Source organism: Pelodiscus sinensis, chromosome 1 (assembly GCF_049634645.1).
Source record: "Pelodiscus sinensis isolate JC-2024 chromosome 1, ASM4963464v1, whole genome shotgun sequence".
Classification (NCBI taxonomy): Eukaryota; Metazoa; Chordata; order Testudines; family Trionychidae; genus Pelodiscus; species Pelodiscus sinensis.
This window is the reverse complement of record NC_134711.1, coordinates 139,395,218-139,416,747: the sequence shown is the minus strand read 5'-3', so window position 1 is coordinate 139,416,747 and position 21,530 is coordinate 139,395,218. Positions and strand designations below refer to the sequence as shown.

Sequence of the window (21,530 nt, the reverse complement as noted above, 5' to 3'; positions counted from 1 at the left end):
TGCATATTGTTGTTAGGGAGCTAAGGATGGAGGTCGGGGAGGGGAGCGATCAGCCCCAGCAGTGGGCAGAGTGGGCCTGAGGAGGGTTCAGGCCCAGCTGCAGGTAGCACGGTACTTAGGCAGGGGGAAATCAGCATCCAGCCGCAGATAAGAGTGGCCCAAGGTTGGAGTGTGTGACCAGGCCATGGGTACTACCGAGCTCAGGGGCTGGGAGAGAGGGGCCCCCCTAGCAGTGGGTGGCCACAGGAGTCAGAGTGGGAATCAGTCCCCAAGCTTGGGGGGGTCAGCACCAGCCCCGGCATGATGGGGCTCAGGAGTCAGCCCCAGCTGTGAGCTTAGGGAGTGACGGTCAGTCCCTGAGCTAGGGTAGGAGATCAGCAGGCACAGGAGCAGGATGGGGGACAGAGGTGAGGTCGGCTGCAGGCTGCAAGGGGTGGGATGGGCATGGGGAGAGCCCCAGAGGCACGGAGAGGGCAGCTCAGTTGAGCTGTCCAAGGGAGTTGCAGCTCCCGTTAGCCCCTGGCCACCCTGGTTTCACCTTTAAGAAATTCGGGACAGGGTGTGTGTCAAGCTCTCTACTTTGCTGGAGCCAGGATGAGAACCAAGCCCCTTCTCTTCCCATGCTCTGCGGGAGGCTTGAGTCACTGCCATGCCTGGAGAGCAGTTCTGTGCACCCTCCTCAAAAAATGAGGAGGAACATTAGTTCGGACTAAGGGCTTTAGTCCGAACTAACGCGTCCCGGCGCGCACTTCCTGGTTCGAATCAGCTGTGATTCGAACTAGCGCGCCGACGAGATCATGTTAATGGAGCGCGGGATATTTAAATCTCTGCTTCATTAACTACTTCGGTTGTCTCCATTTGCATCCCTAGTTCGAACTAGGGATGCAGTGTAGACGTACCCTAAGTTCTCAAGCAGCCTGGTTCTCTCTGGGCCTGTGTGTAACTCTCAGTTGCTACGATTGAAAAGATTTTTGTCATCAGTCAGTGAATGGACAGTGCTATTGAGTTTTGCTGGCGTCTAAGGATAAGAGTCTGCTCCCTCCGAGTCCGGTGATGTTCAGTTCACAGGCCCAAACACTTGTCCCAGCTGGAATCCATGTTTCAAGGGCCTGATTCTGACTCGCACTAAGGCTGCTCTGGCTCTTTCTAAAGGAGCCTCAGTGTCAGTAGCGCTGCCAATATTAATGACTTTATGGGTCTCATGCACACAGGAGCGGCCAGGCTGGGTCAGACCACAGGCCCCTCTAGCCCGGTGTCCTGTTTGCCCGCAGCGGCCAATGCGGGTTCCCCAGAGGAAATGACCCGATCGGGGAATCCCCAAGCGATCCATCCCCTGTGGCCCATTCCCACCCTCCGGCAACCAGAGACCAGGGACACTTCAGTGCTCGTCTTTGTGGGAGATTGGAGTGTCTGTCAAAGCACTCTGGGATGAAGTGGGGGATTGTGGGGGGTTCAGAGGGAGGTTGTGAGGAGGCACGTGAGGGGGACGGGCAATTGTGGGGTCTCTGAGGGGGGAGCTGTGGAGTGGTTGGCTCGCAGGTTGGCTCCCTCCCCCCCCCCCCCCGCACGTGCCACGTGTCTCTGACCACGCGAAGTGACGTGTTCTGGGACCCCGGGTGCTCTGGGCACAGCTGCCGGGTCTGTGAGCAGGGCAGGTCTCGAGCCCGGCCAAGCCCGCCGCTCCCACTGCAGGGACCCGAGCAGCAGGTCCGTGTCTCGTGCCGGAGGTGGGGCCCGGTGATGTTGCTGTGGGAGCTGTGTGTGGGGCCAGGGCAGCCACTGGTCATTTCTGGAATCCAGCAGGCTGCACCCCTGGCAGGCACTCCTAGTTGAGAGCAGAAGCTGGGCAAGGGCCGGGGGAGTGGATGCAACTCCCAGCCACTCCCCCCGCCCAGCTGCTGCACGCAGCCACAGGCTCCCAGGGGGGAGGTGGGGCCGTGATCGGCGTGGGAGCCTCTGGTCCTGTGCACAAGCCAGGCAGGGGGAGTGACTGGGAGCCCCAGCCTCTCTGCCCGCCCCCACCAAGCTTTTGCACGCTACAACAGGCTCCCAGCACTGATCGCCCAGCTGGAAAAACAGAAAATACCGGACATTGCACATTCTCTGAATTTTTTTTTACCAGACAGAGGTAAAACCGGACTGTCCCGTAGAATACTGGACACCTGGCAACCCTACCTAACACAGCAGCCCTGCCCCTGGCAAAGGCAATAGGGGCCACCGGTCAGATCAACCCTTTGTTTCACGCTCTTCCACCTGGGTCTCTCTCCAACCCCACCCATATGCAATGCACCTTAGGGGGGCAAGGAAGCCAGCACAGTATATTACGTGCCATTCCTCACGTATGCACCAAGCTGTGGATGCCAGATCTAGGGCTGACGGTCTTGAGACAGACACCTGCTTAAGAGCAAAACCAGACCGTTTGAATGTGTTGGTGGAGCTGGTATTCCTAGAAGCAAGGTGCTGGTAAATAGCTCAGTGCAGTTTATATAATAAGGTATTGACTTCTTACAGTACATGAAGCATCAAGTTGCACATTCACATAAGCTGCCAGTGTGATACTTGCGGTCACAAAAGAATGTATTTACTGCACTGATTCAGGGAATGTTTTTCATCCTGGAAATGGGAAATTTACATTATAGCAAAAAGTCCCACAATTGCATTTGGGCACTTTGATCTTGTACAGTAGAAGCTACTGGGTCATCTTTTAATATGTGTTTGCAACCTTGGAGCCGTGTTGCTCCCAAGATGTAAAAGAGACCAAGTCAGTGAAGTTATATTTTGTCTGGACCAAATTCTGCTGATGAAAGTTACAGGCTTCTGAGCTAATGGGTCAACAGAGGGGAAAAAATCAGGGCATGTCTACACTAGGAAATTATTTTGAAATAATAATAACTTTCAAAATAGCGTGTCCACGCTATAGGGAAACCTTGAAATTAGTCCGAGGCAGGCTCCGTTAAAGTGGATGTGCTACCTTGACTTAGAGCCACAGGAAGCACTGAGGCGTAATTACTTGGAATGACTCTGGGGAGTAGTTATTTCAAAATAGCAGCAGTGGAAAGTCCATACGACCACCATTTCGAAATAACTATTTTGAAACAAGCGTTAGTCCTCCTGGAAAGCAGGAGTTATTATTTTGAAATAACCAGCCGCTTATTTTGAAATAACAGGCTTAGTAATGTGGATGCTCCGCTTGTTATTTTGAAATAACTCCCTAGTGTAGACCAGGAGTTAGTGGCTGCGTCTAGACTGGCATGATTTTCCAGAAATGCTTTTAATGGAAAAGTTTTCGGAACAGAGCGTCTAGATTGGTATGGGCGCTTTTCCCCCTCCACCAACACTATTATTTGTTAGAAGAGTTGTTTAGGAAACAATTTGATTGTTTCTTTAAATTCCTGGGTGAGATAATGTGGGCTCCTTTTTTAGTTTTTGAGAGCAGGGCCTTTGGTGAGTTAGCAGCAGTTGCTTACTGCTGGAATGAACGTACCCTTCTGTTACAAGCAACATGGAAACACAAACTTTGGTTTGAAAATCAGATTCCTTTTATTTTCATTTGTGTATTGGCATGAGCATTATGAGCCGGGACTCTGTAGAAAAAGCAGTAAAAGAGCCCATTCCAAGCGGATCATTCAGAGTTGGTCAGTGGATCACATTTGGTTTTGCCAGTCTCATAGGCAGTAAGAATGATCTCACCTTCAAGGTTTACGTACACCTCCAGGTGTACACACTCATCAGTGCTGTTGTTGACAGAGACCTGAAAGACAAAGCGCATAGGACACCCATGGACTAAGCAGATTCCAAGGAAGGGATGTGTTGGGGAGATGCCTTGCTGAGCCATTGAATAGCTCTAAAATAAAAATTAAATCCAACATGGAATACTCAAGCCCCACAACCTGGGCTGCGGAGACTGTCCCGTGTTAAACCACATGTGTGAACAGAAACAGGCCTTTGTGTCCAAACTAGGGTGCTCCCGAGGATCAGCAAAAATCGAAATGTTATCCCTGAAATCACAAGGTCAAATTCAGCCCTGCCCTAAGAAGCTGCTACTTCCATTGGTTGCCCTGGGAGTTGCACCTGTTTATGCCTGGGCTTAATTTAAGTCCCATTCTTCACACTCCAAAAATGATCCCACTCAACCCCTTATCTTCTGCACTTTGCACATCTCTGTGGGGATCCGGGCAGTCAGGGTGAGTTTGCGTTAGGAAAATCAATCATTTCAAACCTATTTTCCTAAGGCAAAGTCTCATTGACTTCCCTCACAGCCCATGGCTAGATTGGCAGTGGAAGACTTAACCCCTTGCACCCTAGAAGGGCATCGCAGTACAGACACTCGGGGGGGGGGGGAGGGGAGCAAAGAAAGCTGGGGGAAAGGAGATGTTTTCTTCATCTTCTACATGAGAGTCGGTTGACAAAAGCCAGGTAAGAGGCAAGAGGGGAGTAATGGGAAGAAGCCCTTCTGTTGAACCCTCCAGGGACTAGCTGAGTTTACAGCAAGAGCTGACATGCGTTTGCAATTTTGTTGGACATCCGTTTGCTTGGCTAAAGGACCAAACCCAAAGCACCCCACCTCCAGAAAGGAAACGGAGAGCAGTGAGTCCTAGTGGAAGTCAGTGCTTTTGTGGAAATTCAATTGGCCAGTGTAGACAGCTGGCAAGTTTTTCTGGAAAAGCAGCTGATTTTCCGGAAAAACTGGCCAGTCTAGATACAGTCTTACAGATTTATTAAAGAAGTTTATAAATCATATGGTTGCAATGGCTATTGCTCTATTTCTTAACTGCTAGCAAATATAGATCTTAAAAAAAATGGTTACAAACAAAATGAAGATAGAAAATAGAAATAATGGTACCACGTGACAGCTTAATTTTTAAAGAGCTCTATTCTATGTGTACACTTAAGACAAAGGACACATCCAGGTACAATTTTTACCCCCTTCTGTGCCTCTCAACTCCAGCGTATCAGGCCAGGGCCGGTCCCTCAATTCCTAGGAAAGACGAATACGAGGTGGGCGTCCCCATGGAACCTCGGGAGGCCAATCACCTAACCTGACCATCAGATAGGTGGTAGATTGACAATGAGAGTAAATGTGCTGCTGGACCCATCTTTATACCCATAGGGGCCCGTATCTTCTTTCTTATCTAAGATGCCAAATTGTGTTCGTCCGTCTTTGTGATGCCAGTTCTTACAAGGGAGTTTCAACTTAATTTACACTTGCAAGAGAGATAACTAAATTGTGAGTACTGGACATTCTTTACTGGGCGGGAGATCCCTCCCCCCACGGACAGCTGTGTGTTCGTATCAATATAGGTGCCAGCCATGGCAGTTGTCCCGGCCTCGAGGTCAACAATTGGCGTATCTGTTTACAGCCATCCAGGGTCACTGTGAGCTAGCATATCCAGGCCTCCTGTCAAGGCTTCACAGACTATGCTGATTTTACTGCTCTGTGTGCCCTGTATGCTTCCAGGCAAGCAAAGATGGATGTTAGAAGGGGCGTTCCTGACTGGCCACAGTCAGGAGTGTCTTTGTGTGGCTGTTGCCTGAGGCTATCTGAGGCTTGTGCTTAAAGGGACACCCCACCTATCCCTGGGCAGCCAGTTCTCAGGTTTCCCTACTTACCTGCCTATCTCGAGGGACAGCAGAGCATTTTTGCCACTGCATGCTCCGGTTGCCCATACTTGGGACACCCTGCACTCTGCAACATGGAGCCAAAGCTGCCCCTGGACACTCTGGTGCTTCTCCTGGACTCATTGCTGCGAGCCTGGCTGCACTTTCAGCAGGCTGCCATCCAGGAGGTCCATCCGGGGGCTGTCAGTATCCAGGAGGCCCTGCGGGAGAGCTTCCAGCCTGAGGAGCACTAAGAGCCTCCCTGGTCTGCTCCACTGGGGACTTGTGACTCATTCCTCCCTCACGTCCTTCCATTTACCCCTCCCTAACCCCCTTCCTGATGTCAAATAAAACACATATATTGTCATAACACAAACTCTCTTTATTTAACAAAACTGGGGGGGAGCGAATGAAACTCTGGTGGGAGAGAGGAGGGGGAAACCTGGAGGAGGGAGCTGGAAGGGGGAAGCAAGGGGAAGAAAGGGGAGAGAAAGCTCAGGGTCCAGGGTTGGGGGGCAGACTGTTCCTGGGGAGCGGTGGGGGGTGGGGAGCTGGCTGCCAGTGGCTTGCTGGCTCATTTTTTGGGGCCACTGGGTCAAGGGCAGTGACTGCTGGCTCTAGGCTGGCAGGCTTGGAGCTGGCAGAGGCACTGTGGCCAGAGTCAACCCCTTTGAAGGCTCTGGGGAGGGTGGGAGAGAGAGGACAGTTCTTAGCTGAGGCTGGAGTGGCCACCAGGGCACCCAGGGAAGGGCTAGAGGCCCCCTATTACGAAATAAGTGTCTACACAGCACTTATTTCGAAACAGCTATTTCGAATTTGGCGTTATTCCTCGTAGAATGACGTTTACCAAGTTTAAAATAAGCGCTCCGGTATTTCGAATTAAATTTGAAATAGCGGTTTGGCTGTGTAGACGCTAGGAAAGTTATTGCTGTGCAGACATACCCTTGTTGTGCTTACACAATAGCGAAGGCCAGTGCCGGAGGGTGAGAGTTGTAAAAGCCATTGGAGAGTCTGGAATGGAGATTGCCCTCTTGGCAAGCCCAAAATGTGGCAATTTACAGCTGAACACATGTGACACGTGCTTTATAATTACTTAGGTGGGATTCACAAAACCCCCTTCTTTTCTTTTCAACTCATGTAGAGAAATAGCAGCCCACTATCTCGTGTAGAAATGTTAGGTGGGCACTGAAAAAATCACGAGAGATAGTCTCTTCCTTCATTAAAAGTCATCTTGGACCTTTCCCTGCATTGTTTGCTCACCGTTGAACATCTTGCTTCAAGCCTCTGCAAATGACAGCTCCATTCTACTTAAAGTAGAACACTTGGCAAGGCTGGAAGAAGTGGGGGATTTTGTTGAGTACTGACCTTAATTAAGTAGTTTTTTCCTTCAACTATCTGTATCATATATTCAATTGCTACAAAGACTTCATATGTCACGTTCTCTTTCTCTTCCAGTTGTGGCTTCACCTATAATGAAAAAGAATGGGTTAGGATGTGCAAGAAGCTCAGCACACTCCTTCTCATCATACATTTAATGCTTCAGCTTCCCGAAGAAGGTACATCAACTTACATGCAGCAGACATTTCGCTTCTTTGGGCCTTGCTTCTTAACAAACAATTCAACTCACCTCAGAGCTTCCCGCCCTATTTCCTAAGCTCCACAGATCCTGCAACAGGCTTCACGTCCCAAAGCTAAGATTGCTGCCTGGCCTTTCCTGAAAGCTTGTACTTGAAGCTCCTGCTCTCTGCAAACATCTCCTCCTATACCCCCATCCATCCATTGATTTTGGAGTTTGTCCACCTTTTTCCATCCCCATCCTCGTTCCTCCCCATCCCCGCTCCTCCCTCTCTCCTCTGGAGCCTTGACATTTCCAGTGTGAGCTACTCCAGTGGCCTCAGGTCACATGATATATCAAGACTCTCATGATATGTTGACGAAGGAGGCACCTTGATGAGCTCTGAGCCAGGGTACTCCAGGAGTCCTGGTTCCCTGTGGCTGGCAAACAATGGTTAAAGACTGATTTGTGGGCTGGGAATATACTTTGTTAGTGTGGGAGAAAAATCAAATAACTCCAATTGTGTCTAAGGGGGACTGAGGAGGAAATCAAACACTCTCAAAGAAAACTGCTGTAAGGGTTAAACGTTTTCCAGGCCCCTCTCTCTGTAACAGAGAGAAATCATCTTAACTCTAATTAAGACCCTTATAATGCCTCCTATCTCAACTTCATGGAGACTCCTAGGCTACGTCTAGACTGGCATGATTTTGCGGAAATACTTTTAATGGAAAAGTTTTTCCGTTAAAAATATTTCCGCAAGAGCATCTAGATTGGCAAGGATGCTTTTGCGCAAAAGCATCCGTGGCCAGTCTAGACGCGATTTTGCGCAAGAAAGCCCCGATCGCCATTTTAGCCATTAGGGCTTTTTTGCGCAAAAAAATTCTTCCCTGTCTGCATTGGCCCTCTTGCACAAGTATTCTTGCACAAGAGGGCTTTTTCCCGAGCAGGAGCGTGAAAGTATTTGCACAAAAAGCACTGATTTTGTACATTACAAAGTCAGTGCTCTTGCACAAATTCAAGTGGCCAGTCTAGACAGCTGGCAAGTTTTTGTGCGCGCTTTTGCGCAAAATCTTGCCAATCTAGACGCACCCGTAGTCTGTAACAATTTGTCATGTAAACTCTTATCATGTCACAGTTTGTCTTGTAGACTCCTCCCTCAGGTTATCACATGCCTTTGTACTGTAAAACTGACTTCTGGCACAGCTGGTGTGAACAGAAACATCTCAGAGTACTTCTGCTGAGACTTTGTTATGTTAAAGAAAAATAATCAGCAACTAAACTGTCTGAACATATTGTGTAAAGGACCCCTGAAACTGTCTCTCAGGGCTGCTGCTTTCACTCTTGTAGCTGGCAGCCTGCATGCATGCATAATAAAGTTTCCTTTTAGACCTCTCTCCTGCCTCACCGCTTTGACCTCCAGCCTCGGTCCTTTCTGGGGACTCTGTACCCCAGGGGAACGAGATTTCCCTGACATTAGCTAGGACAGGTAATTTACGTGCACGCCTAATTCGTGATTAACATGGAACCATTTGTTTCCATAACTCACACTTGTTCCTATTTGAATCTGTCCATCCTTAAATAAATTCCCTTTTGTTTTACTAATAGAGATGCAGCCATGTTAGTCTGGTCTAGCTGAAACAAAAGACAGAACTGATGGATTTCCATGTCTTTTGTTTTACTGTAAGTAAACTCAAGTGCTGTGTGTGCTAGAGGAGCAGTGATTTAACGTAAAACTGGGAACGGAGGATCTTGGATTTCTGTGGGTGTGCAGAAATGAGGGGCTGGATTGGATACCACATGGGTGCACCTATTGTCCGTGTGCAGGGCAAAGGCAGGGCTGGTGCAGCCCAGAGGCGAGTGCCCCACAGGCTGGTTGTGTGGCAAAGGCAGGACGTGCTGGTGCAGGAGGCAGGTTTGGATAGATGTGTGTGTGCCTGGGGACACTTCAAATGCTGCGGATTTTTAAAAACTTATTCAGTGCCAGGACTTCAAAGCTGTGACATGGATTGAAGAGAGTTTCCCAGTGTAACATACAGCTGAGGGGAAGGGAAGCTTGAGGCTCATCAGTGAGGTAACAGGAACATTATTAACGGCCTTTACAAAGGCTAAGTGCCCACTGGCGCAGTTTAGGGCAGGGCTACTCAACACGCGGCCCGTGGCCTGTTTGTTTGCAGCGGGCAGTGCTGTTTGGGTTTACACGGGGATCAACACACGGCCCACAGGTGGGATCCTTTGAAATGGCCTCCACTGGGAACACGCTCCACAGCGGCAAGGCATCTCTCAGGGTGGGTGAGCACTGACAGATGCAAGTGGACAGGCTAGCTGGGACCGACGGGTACAGGGTGTCAGTGTTTCTAGCCCCCAGGGAGGAGGTGTCGGGAGCACCGGTGCATTGTGGGAAGTGCTGGCTGCTTAGCCTTGTGGGCAGCCTGAGAGGTGCTGATTGGCTCACACGGGCCACATTTGGGTCTGGCACCACGGCTTAAGGCTTCATCTTTATATTCATGCCACTCAGTGTGAAAGAAGCTATTTGCATATATTTGCATGTCTATGCAACCACGCTTAAGTTGTGGACCTTGGTGTAACCACCAGCAGGCGGATTTGAACCTGGGATCTCTGAAGCTTAGTATAAGAGCCTCTTCAATTAGTATAAAAGCCTCTACTGTTGCTGTGGTCTAGATACCACTTTCATTGGTCAGTAAGCACACGAGGTGTGTTGGTTACATAGGCACAATCTGTGAGTATCATTGTAACCTCCCCCTGGGCTTCCAAAGTCGAATAGCCTCGGTCTAGGGCAACTGCACCTGTGTTTCCCCTTGAGGCCACCAAGGGCACCCACTCGAGGCCCACAGCTCCTCAGCCATCACCTCTCTTGGGCAAAGGCCCTTCTCTCTTTCTTTCCTGAGCAGGGAGTCCAGGCTGCACAGCTTCCTGAGCTACTGTGTGATCTCTCCAGCAAGCCAGCCTGCCTGAGCGGGCCAGCACCTGTACGGCTTTCTCTCCAAAGGCTCTGAACAGTGCTGAGCCAGCAGCGACCGGTTATCAACTATTTAGAACAGGTTAGTAACTATTTAGAAAAATTAAACGTACACAAATCCATGGGTCCGGACTTAATGCATCCGAGGGTACTGAGGGAGTTGGTAAATGTCATTGAGGAGCCTTTGGCTATTATGTTTGAAAAGTCATGGAGATCAGGAGAAATTCCGGATGATTGGAAAAAGGCAAACATAGTGCCCATCTTCAAAAAAGGGAAGAAGGACAATCCAGGGAACTATAGGCCAGTCAGTCTTACCTCGGTTCCTGGAAAAATCATGGAAGGGATCCTTAGGGAATCCATTTTGAGGCACTTGGATGAGAGGAAAGTGATTAGGAATAGTCAGCATGGATTCACAAAGGGCAAGTCGTGCCTGACCAATCTGATTAGCTTCTACAATGAGGTAACTGGCTCGGTGGACGTGGGAAAATCAGTGGATGTGATATACCTTGACTTTAGCAAGGCTTTTGATACGGTCTCCCACAATATTCTTGCCAGCAAGTTAAGGGAATGTGGATTGGATAAATGGACGGTAAGATGGATAGAAAGATGGCTAGAAGGCCGGGCCCAGCGAGTAGTGATCAACTGTTCGATGTCAGGATGGCGGTCGGTTTCTAGCGGAGTGCCCCAAGGTTCAGTTCTAGGGCTGGTTTTGTTCAATATCTTTAATAATGACCAGGATGAGGGGATGGATTGCACCCTCAGCAAGTTCACGGATGACACTAAGCTGGGGGGAGAGGTAGATACGCTTGAGGGCAGAGATAGGGTCCAGAGTGACTTAGACAAATTGGTGGATTGGGCCACTAGAAATCTGATGAGGTTCAACAAGGACAAGTGTAGAGTCCTGCAATTGGGACGGAAGAATCCCAAGCATAGTTACAAGCTGGGGACCAACCGGTGAAGTAGTAGTTCTGCCGAAAAAGACTTGGGGGTTACAGTGGATGAGAAGCTGGATATGAGTCAACAGTATGCCCTTGTAGCCAAGAAGGCTAATGCAATATTAGGTTGCATTAAGAGGAGCACTGCCAGCAGATCCAGAGATGTCATCATTCCCCTTTATTCGGCTTTGGTGAGGCCACATCTGGAGTATTGTGTCCAGTTCTGGGCCCCCCACTACAAAAAGGATGTAGACGCATTGGAGAGGATCCAGCGGAGGGCAACCAAAATGATTAGGGGGCTGGAGCATATGACTTATGAGGAGAGGCTGAGGGACTTGGATCTGTTTACTCTGCAGAAGTGAAGAGTGAGGGGGGATTTGATAGCAGCCTTCAACTTCTTGAAGGGAGATTCCAAAGACGATGGAGAGAGGCTGTTCTCAGTAGTGACAGATGGCAGAACAAGGAGCAATAGTCTCAAGTTGTGGTGGGAGAGGTCCAGGTTGGATATTAGGAAAAACTATTTTACAAGGAGGGTAGTAAAGCACTGGAATGGGTTACCTCGGGAAGTAGTGGAGTCTCCATCCCTAGAGGTGTTTAAGTCTCAGCTTGACAAAGCCCTGGCCGGGTTGATTTAGATGGGATTGATCCTGCCTAGAGCGGGGGGCTGGATTTGACGACCTTCTGGGGTCTCTTCCAGTTCTATGATTCTATGATAAGGGGATAGCTTGATGAAATAACTTGATCTTGGTAACTAATTGACCATTCATTATCAATGGGAAATAGGTCAATGGAGGGATGATAGGAGTTACTATAGAGAACTTTCTGGGTGTCTGGCTGCTGAGTCTTGCCCACATGCTCAGGGTTTAGCTGATCGCCATATTTGGGGTCGGGAAGGAATTTTCTTCCAGGGTAGATTGGCAGAGGACCTGGAGGTTTTTGGCCTTCCTCTGTAGCATGGGGCACAGATCAGAGCTGGAGGATTGTCTGCATATTGGGGCCTTCAAACTATTTGAAGGCTTCAGTATCTGAGGGTATGTCTACACTACCCCTCTAGTTCGAACTAGCGGGGTAATGTAGGCATACCGCACTTGCAAATGAAGCCCGGGATTTGAATTTCCCGGGCTTCATTTGCATAAGCGGGGCTCCGCCATTTTTAAAACCCCGTTCGTTCGAACCCTGTGCCGCGCGGCTACACGGGGCATGAACTAGGTAGTTTGAACTAGGCTTCCTATTCCGAACTACCGTTACTACTCATTTCACGACAATGAAACTCTTAAAAGAGCCATTAAGTGGTAATGACGCCATTTGCCAACCCTGAAGTATGAACTGTCCGTTTCTGACACAAACCGTGGTGCATGGCGTATTTACTCAGAACTAGGCCCTTAAATACAATATTTAAAGCAAACTGTAAATAAGGTTGCCAGGTGTCTGGAATTCTACCAGTCTATTTTAATCTGTCTGGTTAAAAAATTCAGAAAATACCGGACATGTGCAATATCCGGTATTTTCTGGTTTTTCGGCTGGGTACTGGTCGGAAGCCTGGCAGGGTCAGGGGAGCAGCTGGGAGGCGGGGCCATGATCGGCACTGGGAGCCTGTCGTTGCATACAGAAGCATGGCGGGGGGGGGGAGAGGCTAGGAATCCCAGCCACTCCCCCTGCCCTGCCCTTGCACGTGACCAGAGGATCCCAGTGCTGATCGTGGTCCTGCCTCCCAGCTGGGAGCCTGTGGTTACGTGCAGAAGCTGGGGAGGGGGTGAGAGTGGCTAGGAACCTCCCAGCCACTCCCCCCGCCCGGCTTCTGCACGCAACCAGAGGGAGTCCCAGGTTGGGAGGCGGAGCCACGATCGGTGCTGGGAGCCACTGGTCATGTGCAAAAGTCTGGCGGGGGGAGGGAGGAATGTTTGGGATTCTCAGCTACTCCCCCTGCTGGGCTGGGAGTGACGAGATGAGAGTTCGGAGACCTACAACATCGTGGTGGATGCAATAACCTTCTGCTTTTGAGCAGAGGGGTTGCGCCGAAGCGGGATGATCTTCTACTGCTGGAAATGTAGCCAGCCTGGCAGCACCCGCCCCTCAGGAGGGCATCTCGAAACTCAGAGTAGGTGTTAACTCTCCCATGGGGAAACCCTGCCCCCTCGCCCCAGCCAGCACACGGGAGAGCATCTATCCCCTCACCCCAGCCACCAGGAGAACCCTGCCCCCATACTTCAGCCACCACATGGGGAGGGATCTCTGCCCCCAGGCACCACATGGGGAGACCCCCCCCAATCCCTTTGCTCCAGCTACCATCCCCACCAGCCCCCACTCTCAAGCCACCACATGACAGAGCTCCCGCCTCCTTTTCCCCAGCCATTACAGGATGGAATGCTAGACAAATTTTTCACCCGCATGTTCAGTATATTTTGGCAGACCGTCTGGGTACCCTAACTGTAAACTGTTGGTGAGGACTATAAAATCATATCTCTAAAAAACACTTGCATCAATTTTTAGATGCACAATTTAGGTATTCATCTTTAACCCTACATGCTTGGATCTTCAGACATATCCGTTTTAAATACATTCTTCAAAAGACCACCCTGATCAAAAATATACATGTTCATTTTAATTACCATCGAACAAAAAAACTTGCTTCCAAAGTCTTGCTGTCCTTTCTGTCCATCCCTGCTGTAATCTTTCTTCTTTCAGAGACACAACTCCCCTTTTCTTACAGATAGTTTGACAAATGAGATTCTATTGTTATTTCAAGCACACACACTACATTAGTGTTCCCTTTTCTGAACGCACAAAACCACTCTAATTAATTTAAAATAATGTCTTTGTTCCCAGGTGTTACATATGCATTGCTTGATGAAGGTTTAAGAGTACAAATATAAAGTCAGCTTAGAAATACCGATTAAGAAAATGTAAAACAGAGAAGAGCTGCATCATGTATTCCATAATATTAACTGTTGTATTCAGCAGGACGACTGACTTACCCTTCTTACAAATTTTTGCAAATAACTGTAATTATTTGGTATATTTGGTATGTCAGGTATATATTATGGTATATCTTATTTGGTATATCAGGTTTTTCCAGGGTATATCAAAAAACCTGTGGCTGACATGTTTTCCCCAAATTTAGTGCTTTTATTTAGGTACCAGTCTCGACAATCTGGCATGCAGTGCAAAACATACTCCATTTTCTTTAGAAATAAATTGTAGAAGAGGGTTTTTTCAGATGTCATTTGCTACATTTGGGTTCAGGCATTAGGCTGGAACAGGTTGAGCAGGGAGGGGGAGGGAATAGAGGAGGGTGACAGCGGGGAGGGGGCGGAGCAGGGGGGAGTATGGGCGGGGCCACAGGCTGGGGAGCTCTCCTCCCCAAGCAGCAGTTACACACACGGCCTAGGACCCAAATGCTGCAATCATGGCCCTGCGCCCAGAACCCCGACACCCCTGTTCTTGACTAAACCTTCCTCCGGCTCCCATGGAACCTCCCCTTCTGCTGCTCTCAGGAGTTTCAGGGCGCTGCACCCAGGCTTTCTGCTTCTTTGGGTGTGGCAAGTTACGCGTCCCCTCAGCCCGCTGCCCTTGTCTCAGACAAACAAGCTGTCCCCTCTCCCCGTTCACAACCCCCCAACCTCCAGCACCATTTACCCATCAGTTAGCTATTGGCCATCAAGGGAGGCCAAGCAGCCAGCTGCCTAGTCCCCAGATTCAGGCCAAGGAGATTTAAGAAGCAATCCATTCGGCTGGAGGTTGTTTCTGGACTTTTCTAAGATTAGGAGAGAAAGGAAGGGAATGCTCGGGGGCCAACACGCTCCACAGATGGATAGGGCCAGGGTGATTGGGGCTAGATTGCACTTAGGACCTTTGGCACCCTGCTGAACAGGAGAATTTTTAGCCCTGAGTTAACACCCAGGCTTCCCCGAGGCGGGTAGGCAAGGCAACTGCCTGGGGCCCTGCAAAGCTCCACTGCTCAGCCTTTGCCTTCAGCCACATGTGGGGGCGTCAACGCCGGGTGCCAGGGCTCCGGCTTCAGCTTTCTGCCCTGGGCCCCCAGAAGTCGAGCGCTGGCCCTGCTCTCTGGTTTATTTTGGGGCCCCCTGAAACCTGCTTGTGGCCCCTGGTTGAGAACTGCTGCTTTAAATCATTCCAAGTGCATGGTCCTTTCCTGAAGTCGTCCAGGTCCCTACATCGCTGCCCTCCAGAGGCTATCGTCTGCTCTCAGTGAACGGGAGGGACATTTGAAACCCTCTGCTGACCCTCATGGCAATGAAAGCAGAACCTGACTTGACGTTTCACCTTTTTGCCACATTTGTGTTCACTGTAAACCGAGTATTGTGGCCTCATTTCTGATACGTGCTGTCTGCAGATTTAAACTTGGCTTCTAAAAATTGGTTATTTTTTTTGAGGAAAAGAGTCTGTTACATTTCTACAATGCGTGCACACAACACCACCAATGTCTTGTACTTCCATGGTGCCTTTTGAGGAAGGCTCTCAATATGTCTTATTAACATGAATTCAACTTTACGGTCCCCATTTGAGGAAGGGAAGTGTCAGTCTCCCTCCTCCCCCTTCAGTCCTCCTTTTAGAGCTGAGGAAGAAGAAGCACAAAGAGGCAACATGATTTGCCTTTGGTCACATAGTGAGTCCATGGCTGAGCCAGGCAGGCCCAGGGTATTTCCCTCCTCCATACTCCCAAACCCAAACAACCTTCAAGGGGCCTTAAATCATTATCGGAAAGGCCAGCGTTATAAATCACAGCAAGATCCTGAGACACTCTGAAAATCCAATGTTTGCCAGGGATCTACCTAGCCCCTGGGCTCCTAGAAGGTTATTTGTTTTTTTAAATAGTGGAATCCAGGGTCTCTGCAATACCCACTCCCCTCTTCTATCCTCTCTCCCTCCCCCAGTCATGGGACTCTAGTTGCTGCCCTGTACAAAAGCCTGACTTCCTGGACTGCTCTGCATTAGGAAATGGGACCCCTAATGCACCAACCGTGCAGCTCCACTAGTCCAAGTACACAAGTGCCCGTGTAGACAGAACACTGATATTTTTACTGCCCCGTCAGCCAATTCTGTACAGGTCGAGCTTCGATGGCGACTTGTAAAACCCTGTCTCCACGGGTGTTTCTATCACTGCTACTATCAGTTGAACTGCACTGGCAGTTAATTGGCTGTGTAGATTCAATGTCTAGTGCTTATAAAGACCACTAGACCTTGCTGTCTTTCATCTATTTCTGTACATGTCCCCAGAGCTTTGAGAAGACTGAAAATCAGATCAGAAGATTGGAAGAAAGCTAACGTGTTACTATTTAAAGAGAATAAATGGGATAATCCAGGCCAATTGGACATTGACCATAGGTACAAAATTGAAGCAGCTGCTATGGGTCTTGATTAATAAAGAATTAAAGGAAATTAGTATACTTAATGCCAATCAGTCTGAATTTATGGAACTTAGATCCTGTCAGATTAACTCGATAACATTTTTGATGAGATTATAAAAGTGGCTGATAAAACAGACCACTGTACGGCATTATACTTGGTGCCACATGACATTTTGATTAAAAACTAGCACAATACAAAATGAACATTGCCACAGTAAATTGATTAAGAGATGGAAAAGTTCTATGCCTGTGTAAACCACATGGTTAGACTAGCTAGTCCCTTCCAATCTTGGCATATCTAGAATTTCCTGGACTGCAGTCAGTATCATCTCTTCTTAAGCAATTTCTCCAAGCCCCATGCTCTGAAGCTGTCTAGAGAACTTTCATTGACAACGCTCGATGTTAGATTTTTAAAATAAATTCTAGCTTCATTCCATAATCTCTCTGGAATTTGCTTTAAAGACATACCCTTTTTTGCTGTTAGTTTGTTTTACATCTTTCATTGGCTGTGACTCACCTCGTCAACAATCTTTTGGATTTCTGGAGTTGCAGGCTTGGGTCCGAAGAAGCCTCCGGGAGGTGTCTCAGAGCGTCTGTCACTCATAGTGGCAAATAACTTCTTAGGGTGTTTGCAAACACTGACAAGCAAAATCTAGAGCAAATGTGACCAAGAAAACTCAGTCTTCCAATGTTATATAGTCGCACAGTCACGTGATTTGTAGATGTGGATTTTACCATCATCAGGTTTGTAAGGGAAAAGGAGAGAAGAAAGGAAAGCAGTATATAGTATTTTTAATAGTAAGTGAAAGAGCATTTTAAAGACCATAATGTGTATATTGCTTTCTGGACCCCAGAAAAGAAGAAAACAAATAAGTCCCCAACCCCTATTAATTACAGTAATTGGTTCAGGCTGGTGTGGCAATTTTTTTGACTCAAAATCAGTTTCATCATATCTCATGAGGGTGTGATTCTTTGTGATTAGAAAAGTGATTGTAAACACTGAACTACACCCAAATATTTCCCAATATTAACTTAAAAATTACCTCACGTTCTCCCCAGGTTTCATTTACAGGAACAGCAATTCCTGTTTAACTTGAACCTTGGTTCTCCAAGTTACCCTAAGCGAGCAAAGGAAGCAAGCCTTTTATTTTTAATTATTTTATTTCTCTATTGCTTGTTACAAAACTGAAAGTTTTTCCAACTGTTGAAAGGACATATAAGAATGCTGGCACATGCTGCCTGCCACCCTTACCCCTTCTTTTCCTTGTATTTTAGCTTTCTATAGGAAATAATATGACCCGTTCTCCAAAAGAAGCATGCATGAATATTTCTTTATCAAACTTTTTCCAAACCTATGTGCATTTAGGAATTAGTCTTGTTTTAATTGTGCACCAGAAATAACATTTTCTTTTTCTACATGATCTCTTTAGCATTTGTCTTTATAAATTGGCAGATAGACCCGAAAGAAAGTAATATACTTCTCCACAGCCTTTTGTATTATTTCGGAATTAGCATCCATTGGATTGAATTGTATTCATTTTTGAATGACAGATACATTTTAAAGATTTAAAATATACACACAGATATACACTGCACAAATGGTCCAATGGCTGGAAAGCAAAGCTAGATGAATTCAGACAGTAAATAATGCATACAATTTAAGAATGAGCAATTTACCACTGCAACAGTTTTCCAAGGATCATGGTGGGTTCTTCATCCCTGGCAATTTTAAATCAAATTGGATGTTTTCCTAAGAGATCCACTCTGAAAATTTTTTGAGGGAGTTTGTGGCCTTTGTTACACAAGAGCGTAAACCAGAATGTCACTCTGGCCACTTGTAGCCCTGGAATGTCTGAATTTAAAGTATATCTAACAGTGTAGACGTGGTTTTGCACCCATTGCAGCTGGTCTCTAGATTATGTAGTAAGTGTATAGATTCCTTAAGAATTCCCAGTTATCATTTGCAGGATGGCGAGGGTGACCATCCGGCCCATTTTTAACAGGACAGTCCCATATTTAAACCCTTTTGCAGCTCTCCCGACTTTTTCTTAACAATGGTCAGAGAGGCAGCCGTGTTGGTCTGATCTTGGTAAAACAAAAACAAAAAAAGCAGTCATGTAGCACTTTAAAGACTAACAAGATAGTTTATTAGGTCATGAGCTTTCCTGGGGCAGACCCAAATTTTCGGCTCTGGCTCTCCCCCCTACTGGTCAGTGGCCATCCGCTCAGCTGCGGCAGCCTCATGTTTGTGGCTGGCAGGTGACTGCGGCAGGGGGTGGCCAGCAAGTGGCGCTCATAGGCAGGGCGCAGACACAGAAAGACAAGAAGCCAGTAGGAGGAGAGGCAGCCTGTGTGTGACAGAGGGGTAATGGGGATGGGTGTGAGTGAGGGGTGTGTCCCAAGGGGGGAGGGGTCTGACAGCCCTTTTAGAATGCGAGAGAGAAGCCAAGATCCCCGGGACCTTCTGTGGGGCTGAAAACTTGATCCCTGTTGGCTCTTCCCACACTGAATTCCCAGCAACCTGGAGCTGTAGCCCTGATCCATGGGGCATCCCCTGAATTGCCAGCACCACTCAGGCTCTTTTCCCACACAAGACTTCCCACCTCACGCTTGATAGCTGAGAATCATCTTTGTGATGCATGGACACATGCAAAACCAATAGTAGCCTGTGACATCAAAAATCCCTATTTCTGAAAGAGGTGCAGGGGTGGAATGTTTTCACAAAGACAGGCAACAAGGCAGCACAATACTAAGGTCTGGGAAAGGCAGGTGAGTTTGGCTTTTTTGCCAAGCTAATAGAGGCCAAAGCCAAGTGCCCCAGAGGGCTAGGATGCTTGCAAGTCAGCAGGGCCTGATGAAATGCACCCTAAAATACTCAAGGAGCTGATAGAGGAGGTATTTGAGCTATCATCTTCGGAAAATCATGGGAGACAGGATAGATTCCAGAAGACTGGAAAAGGGCAAATATAGTGCTCATTTATAAAAAGGGAAATAAGAACAACCCAGGAAACTACAGACCACTTAGTTTAACTTCTGTGCCAGGGAAGATAATGGAGCAAGTAATTAAGGAAATCGTATCTAAACACTTGGAAGGTGGCAAGGTGACAGGGAACAGCCAGCATGGATTTGTAAAGAAAAAATCACGTCAAACCAATTTGATAGCTTTCTTTGCTGGGATAACTAGTCTTGTGGATAAGGGAGAAGCGATGGATGTGGTATGCCTAGACTATAGTAAGGCGTTTGATACGGTCTAGCATGATATTCCTATCAATAAACTAGGGAAATACAACTTAGATGGGGCTACTATAAGGTGGGTGCATAACCGGCTGGATAACCGTACTCAGAGAGTAGTTATTAACGGTTCACAATCCTGCTGGAAAGGTATAACAAGTGGGGTTAAACGGGGGTCTGTTTTGGGACCGACTCTGTTCAATATCTTCATCAACGATTTAGATATTGGCATAGAAAGAACACTTATTAAGTTTGCAGATGATACAAAGCTGGGAGGGGTTGCGACTGCTCTGGAGGATAGGGTCATAATTCAAAATGATCTGGACAAATTGGAGAAATGGTCTGAGGTAAACAGGATGAAATTTAATAAAGACAAATGCAAAGAGCTCCACTTGGGAAGGAACAATCAGTTTCACACATACAAAATGGGAAGCGACTGTCTAGGGAGGAGTACGGCAGAAAGGGATCTAGGGGTTAGAGCGGACCACAAGCTGAATATGAGTCAGCAGTGTGGTGCTGTGGCAAAAAAAGCAAACACGATTCTGGGAGGCATTAACAGATGTGTTGTGAGCAAGACACAAGAAGTGATTCTTTGCTCTACTCTGCGCTGGTTAGGCCTCAGTTGGAGTACTGTGTCCAGTTCTGGGCACTGCATTTCAAGGAAGATGTGAAGAAATTGAAGAGCAACAAGAATGATTAAAGGTCTAGAGAACATGACCTATGAAGGAAGGCTGAAAGAACTGGCTTTGTCCTTCCTTTCTTCAGGTAGGGCTTTATCCTGATTAAACACAGGCAGCGCCTAGTGTCAAACACCCTCCCCTCTGTTGATTACAGATAACATAGATGAATCACATTCAGACATTTTCTGGAATTGGGTTATGACATTCACTTGAATAAACATGCTTTCAATGCAAGATTTCCCAATGAAAAGATCTGTAGGTGATCATTGCCTTACATCAGATATAACTTCATGTTTAATAGGGTTCCGTTCCAGCTGGATTCTGGCTAAAGGCGCACTCTTAGCAAACTCATAGAGGGTTACCATATTCACACTCCTTTCTGGTAAATAATCTTCCCCTCTGGTAAGATCTGCTTAGTTGGTCAGATCAAAGGTCCAGCTAGCACAGTACTCTGCCTGCCAACAGTCGCCAATGCCAGTTGCCCCAGAGGAAGGGTGCAGAACAGAGAATCCTTGACCTGCTGCTCACAAACAGGGAGGAAGTAATAGGGGAAGTCGAGGTGGGTGACAACCTGGGAAGCAGTGATCATGAGGTGGTCGAATTCAGGATCCTGACCAAAGGAAGAAGGGAGAATAGCAAAATACACACCCTGGTCTTCAGGAAAGCAGACTTTGACTCTGTCAGGGAACTGATAGGCAGGATCCCTGGGATGCTGACAGGAGGGAGAAAGAAGTCCCGGAGAGCTGGCCATATTTTAAAGAAGGCACAGGTAGAAACCATTCAGGCATGCAGTAAGAAAAGCAAATATGGTAGATGACCAGATTGGCTTACATGGATGGTAGACATCCATGGTGAGCTTAAACACAAATAGGAATCTTACAAGAAATGGAAACTTGGACAGATGACTACGGAGGAGTATAAATATGTTGCTCGAGAATGCAGGGGAGTTATCAGGAAGGTGAAAGTGCAACTGGAATTGCATTTAGCAAGGGATGTGAAGAGTAACAAGAAAGATTTTACAGGCATGTTGTTAGCAATAGGAGGGTGATCAGAGGGAGTGTGTGGCCGTTACTGGATGAGGGAGGTAACCTGGTGAGAGAAGATGCAGGAAAAGCTGAAGTACTCAATGCTTTTTTACCTCTGTCTTCACAGAAAAGCTCAGCTCCCAGACTAATGCACTAATGC

The 21,530-nt window shown here is 47.7% G+C and overlaps 1 protein-coding gene across 1 annotated transcript; it reads right to left on the bottom strand.

Moving 5' to 3' along the window:
* Nucleotides 1-3,516: 3,516 nt before the first annotated feature.
* LOC142819224 (cystatin-A-like) lies at nucleotides 3,517-17,108 on the bottom strand. The gene is made up of 3 exons (XM_075904523.1): nucleotides 16,952-17,108; nucleotides 6,964-7,065; nucleotides 3,517-3,751 (listed from the first exon to the last, which is right to left on the bottom strand). Exons 1-3 carry the CDS (start codon nucleotides 17,036-17,038, stop codon nucleotides 3,623-3,625), a joined length of 318 nt encoding a protein of 105 aa, XP_075760638.1. The 5' UTR covers nucleotides 17,039-17,108; the 3' UTR covers nucleotides 3,517-3,622.
* Between the last annotated feature and the right edge of the window lie 4,422 nt (nucleotides 17,109-21,530).

Excerpts from the sequence above, each read along its gene's own strand:
- LOC142819224 (XM_075904523.1), bottom strand. The coding sequence starts at position 17,038 with ATGAGTGACAGACGCTCTGAGACACCTCCCGGAGGCTTCTTCGGACCC. Across the intron at positions 7,066-16,951 it reads TCCAAAAGATTGTTGACGAG|GTGAAGCCACAACTGGAAGA; the intron begins GTGAGTCACAGC and ends TTTTCATTATAG. Across the intron at positions 3,752-6,963 it reads GAAAAAACTACTTAATTAAG|GTCTCTGTCAACAACAGCAC; the intron begins GTCAGTACTCAA and ends TTTGTCTTTCAG.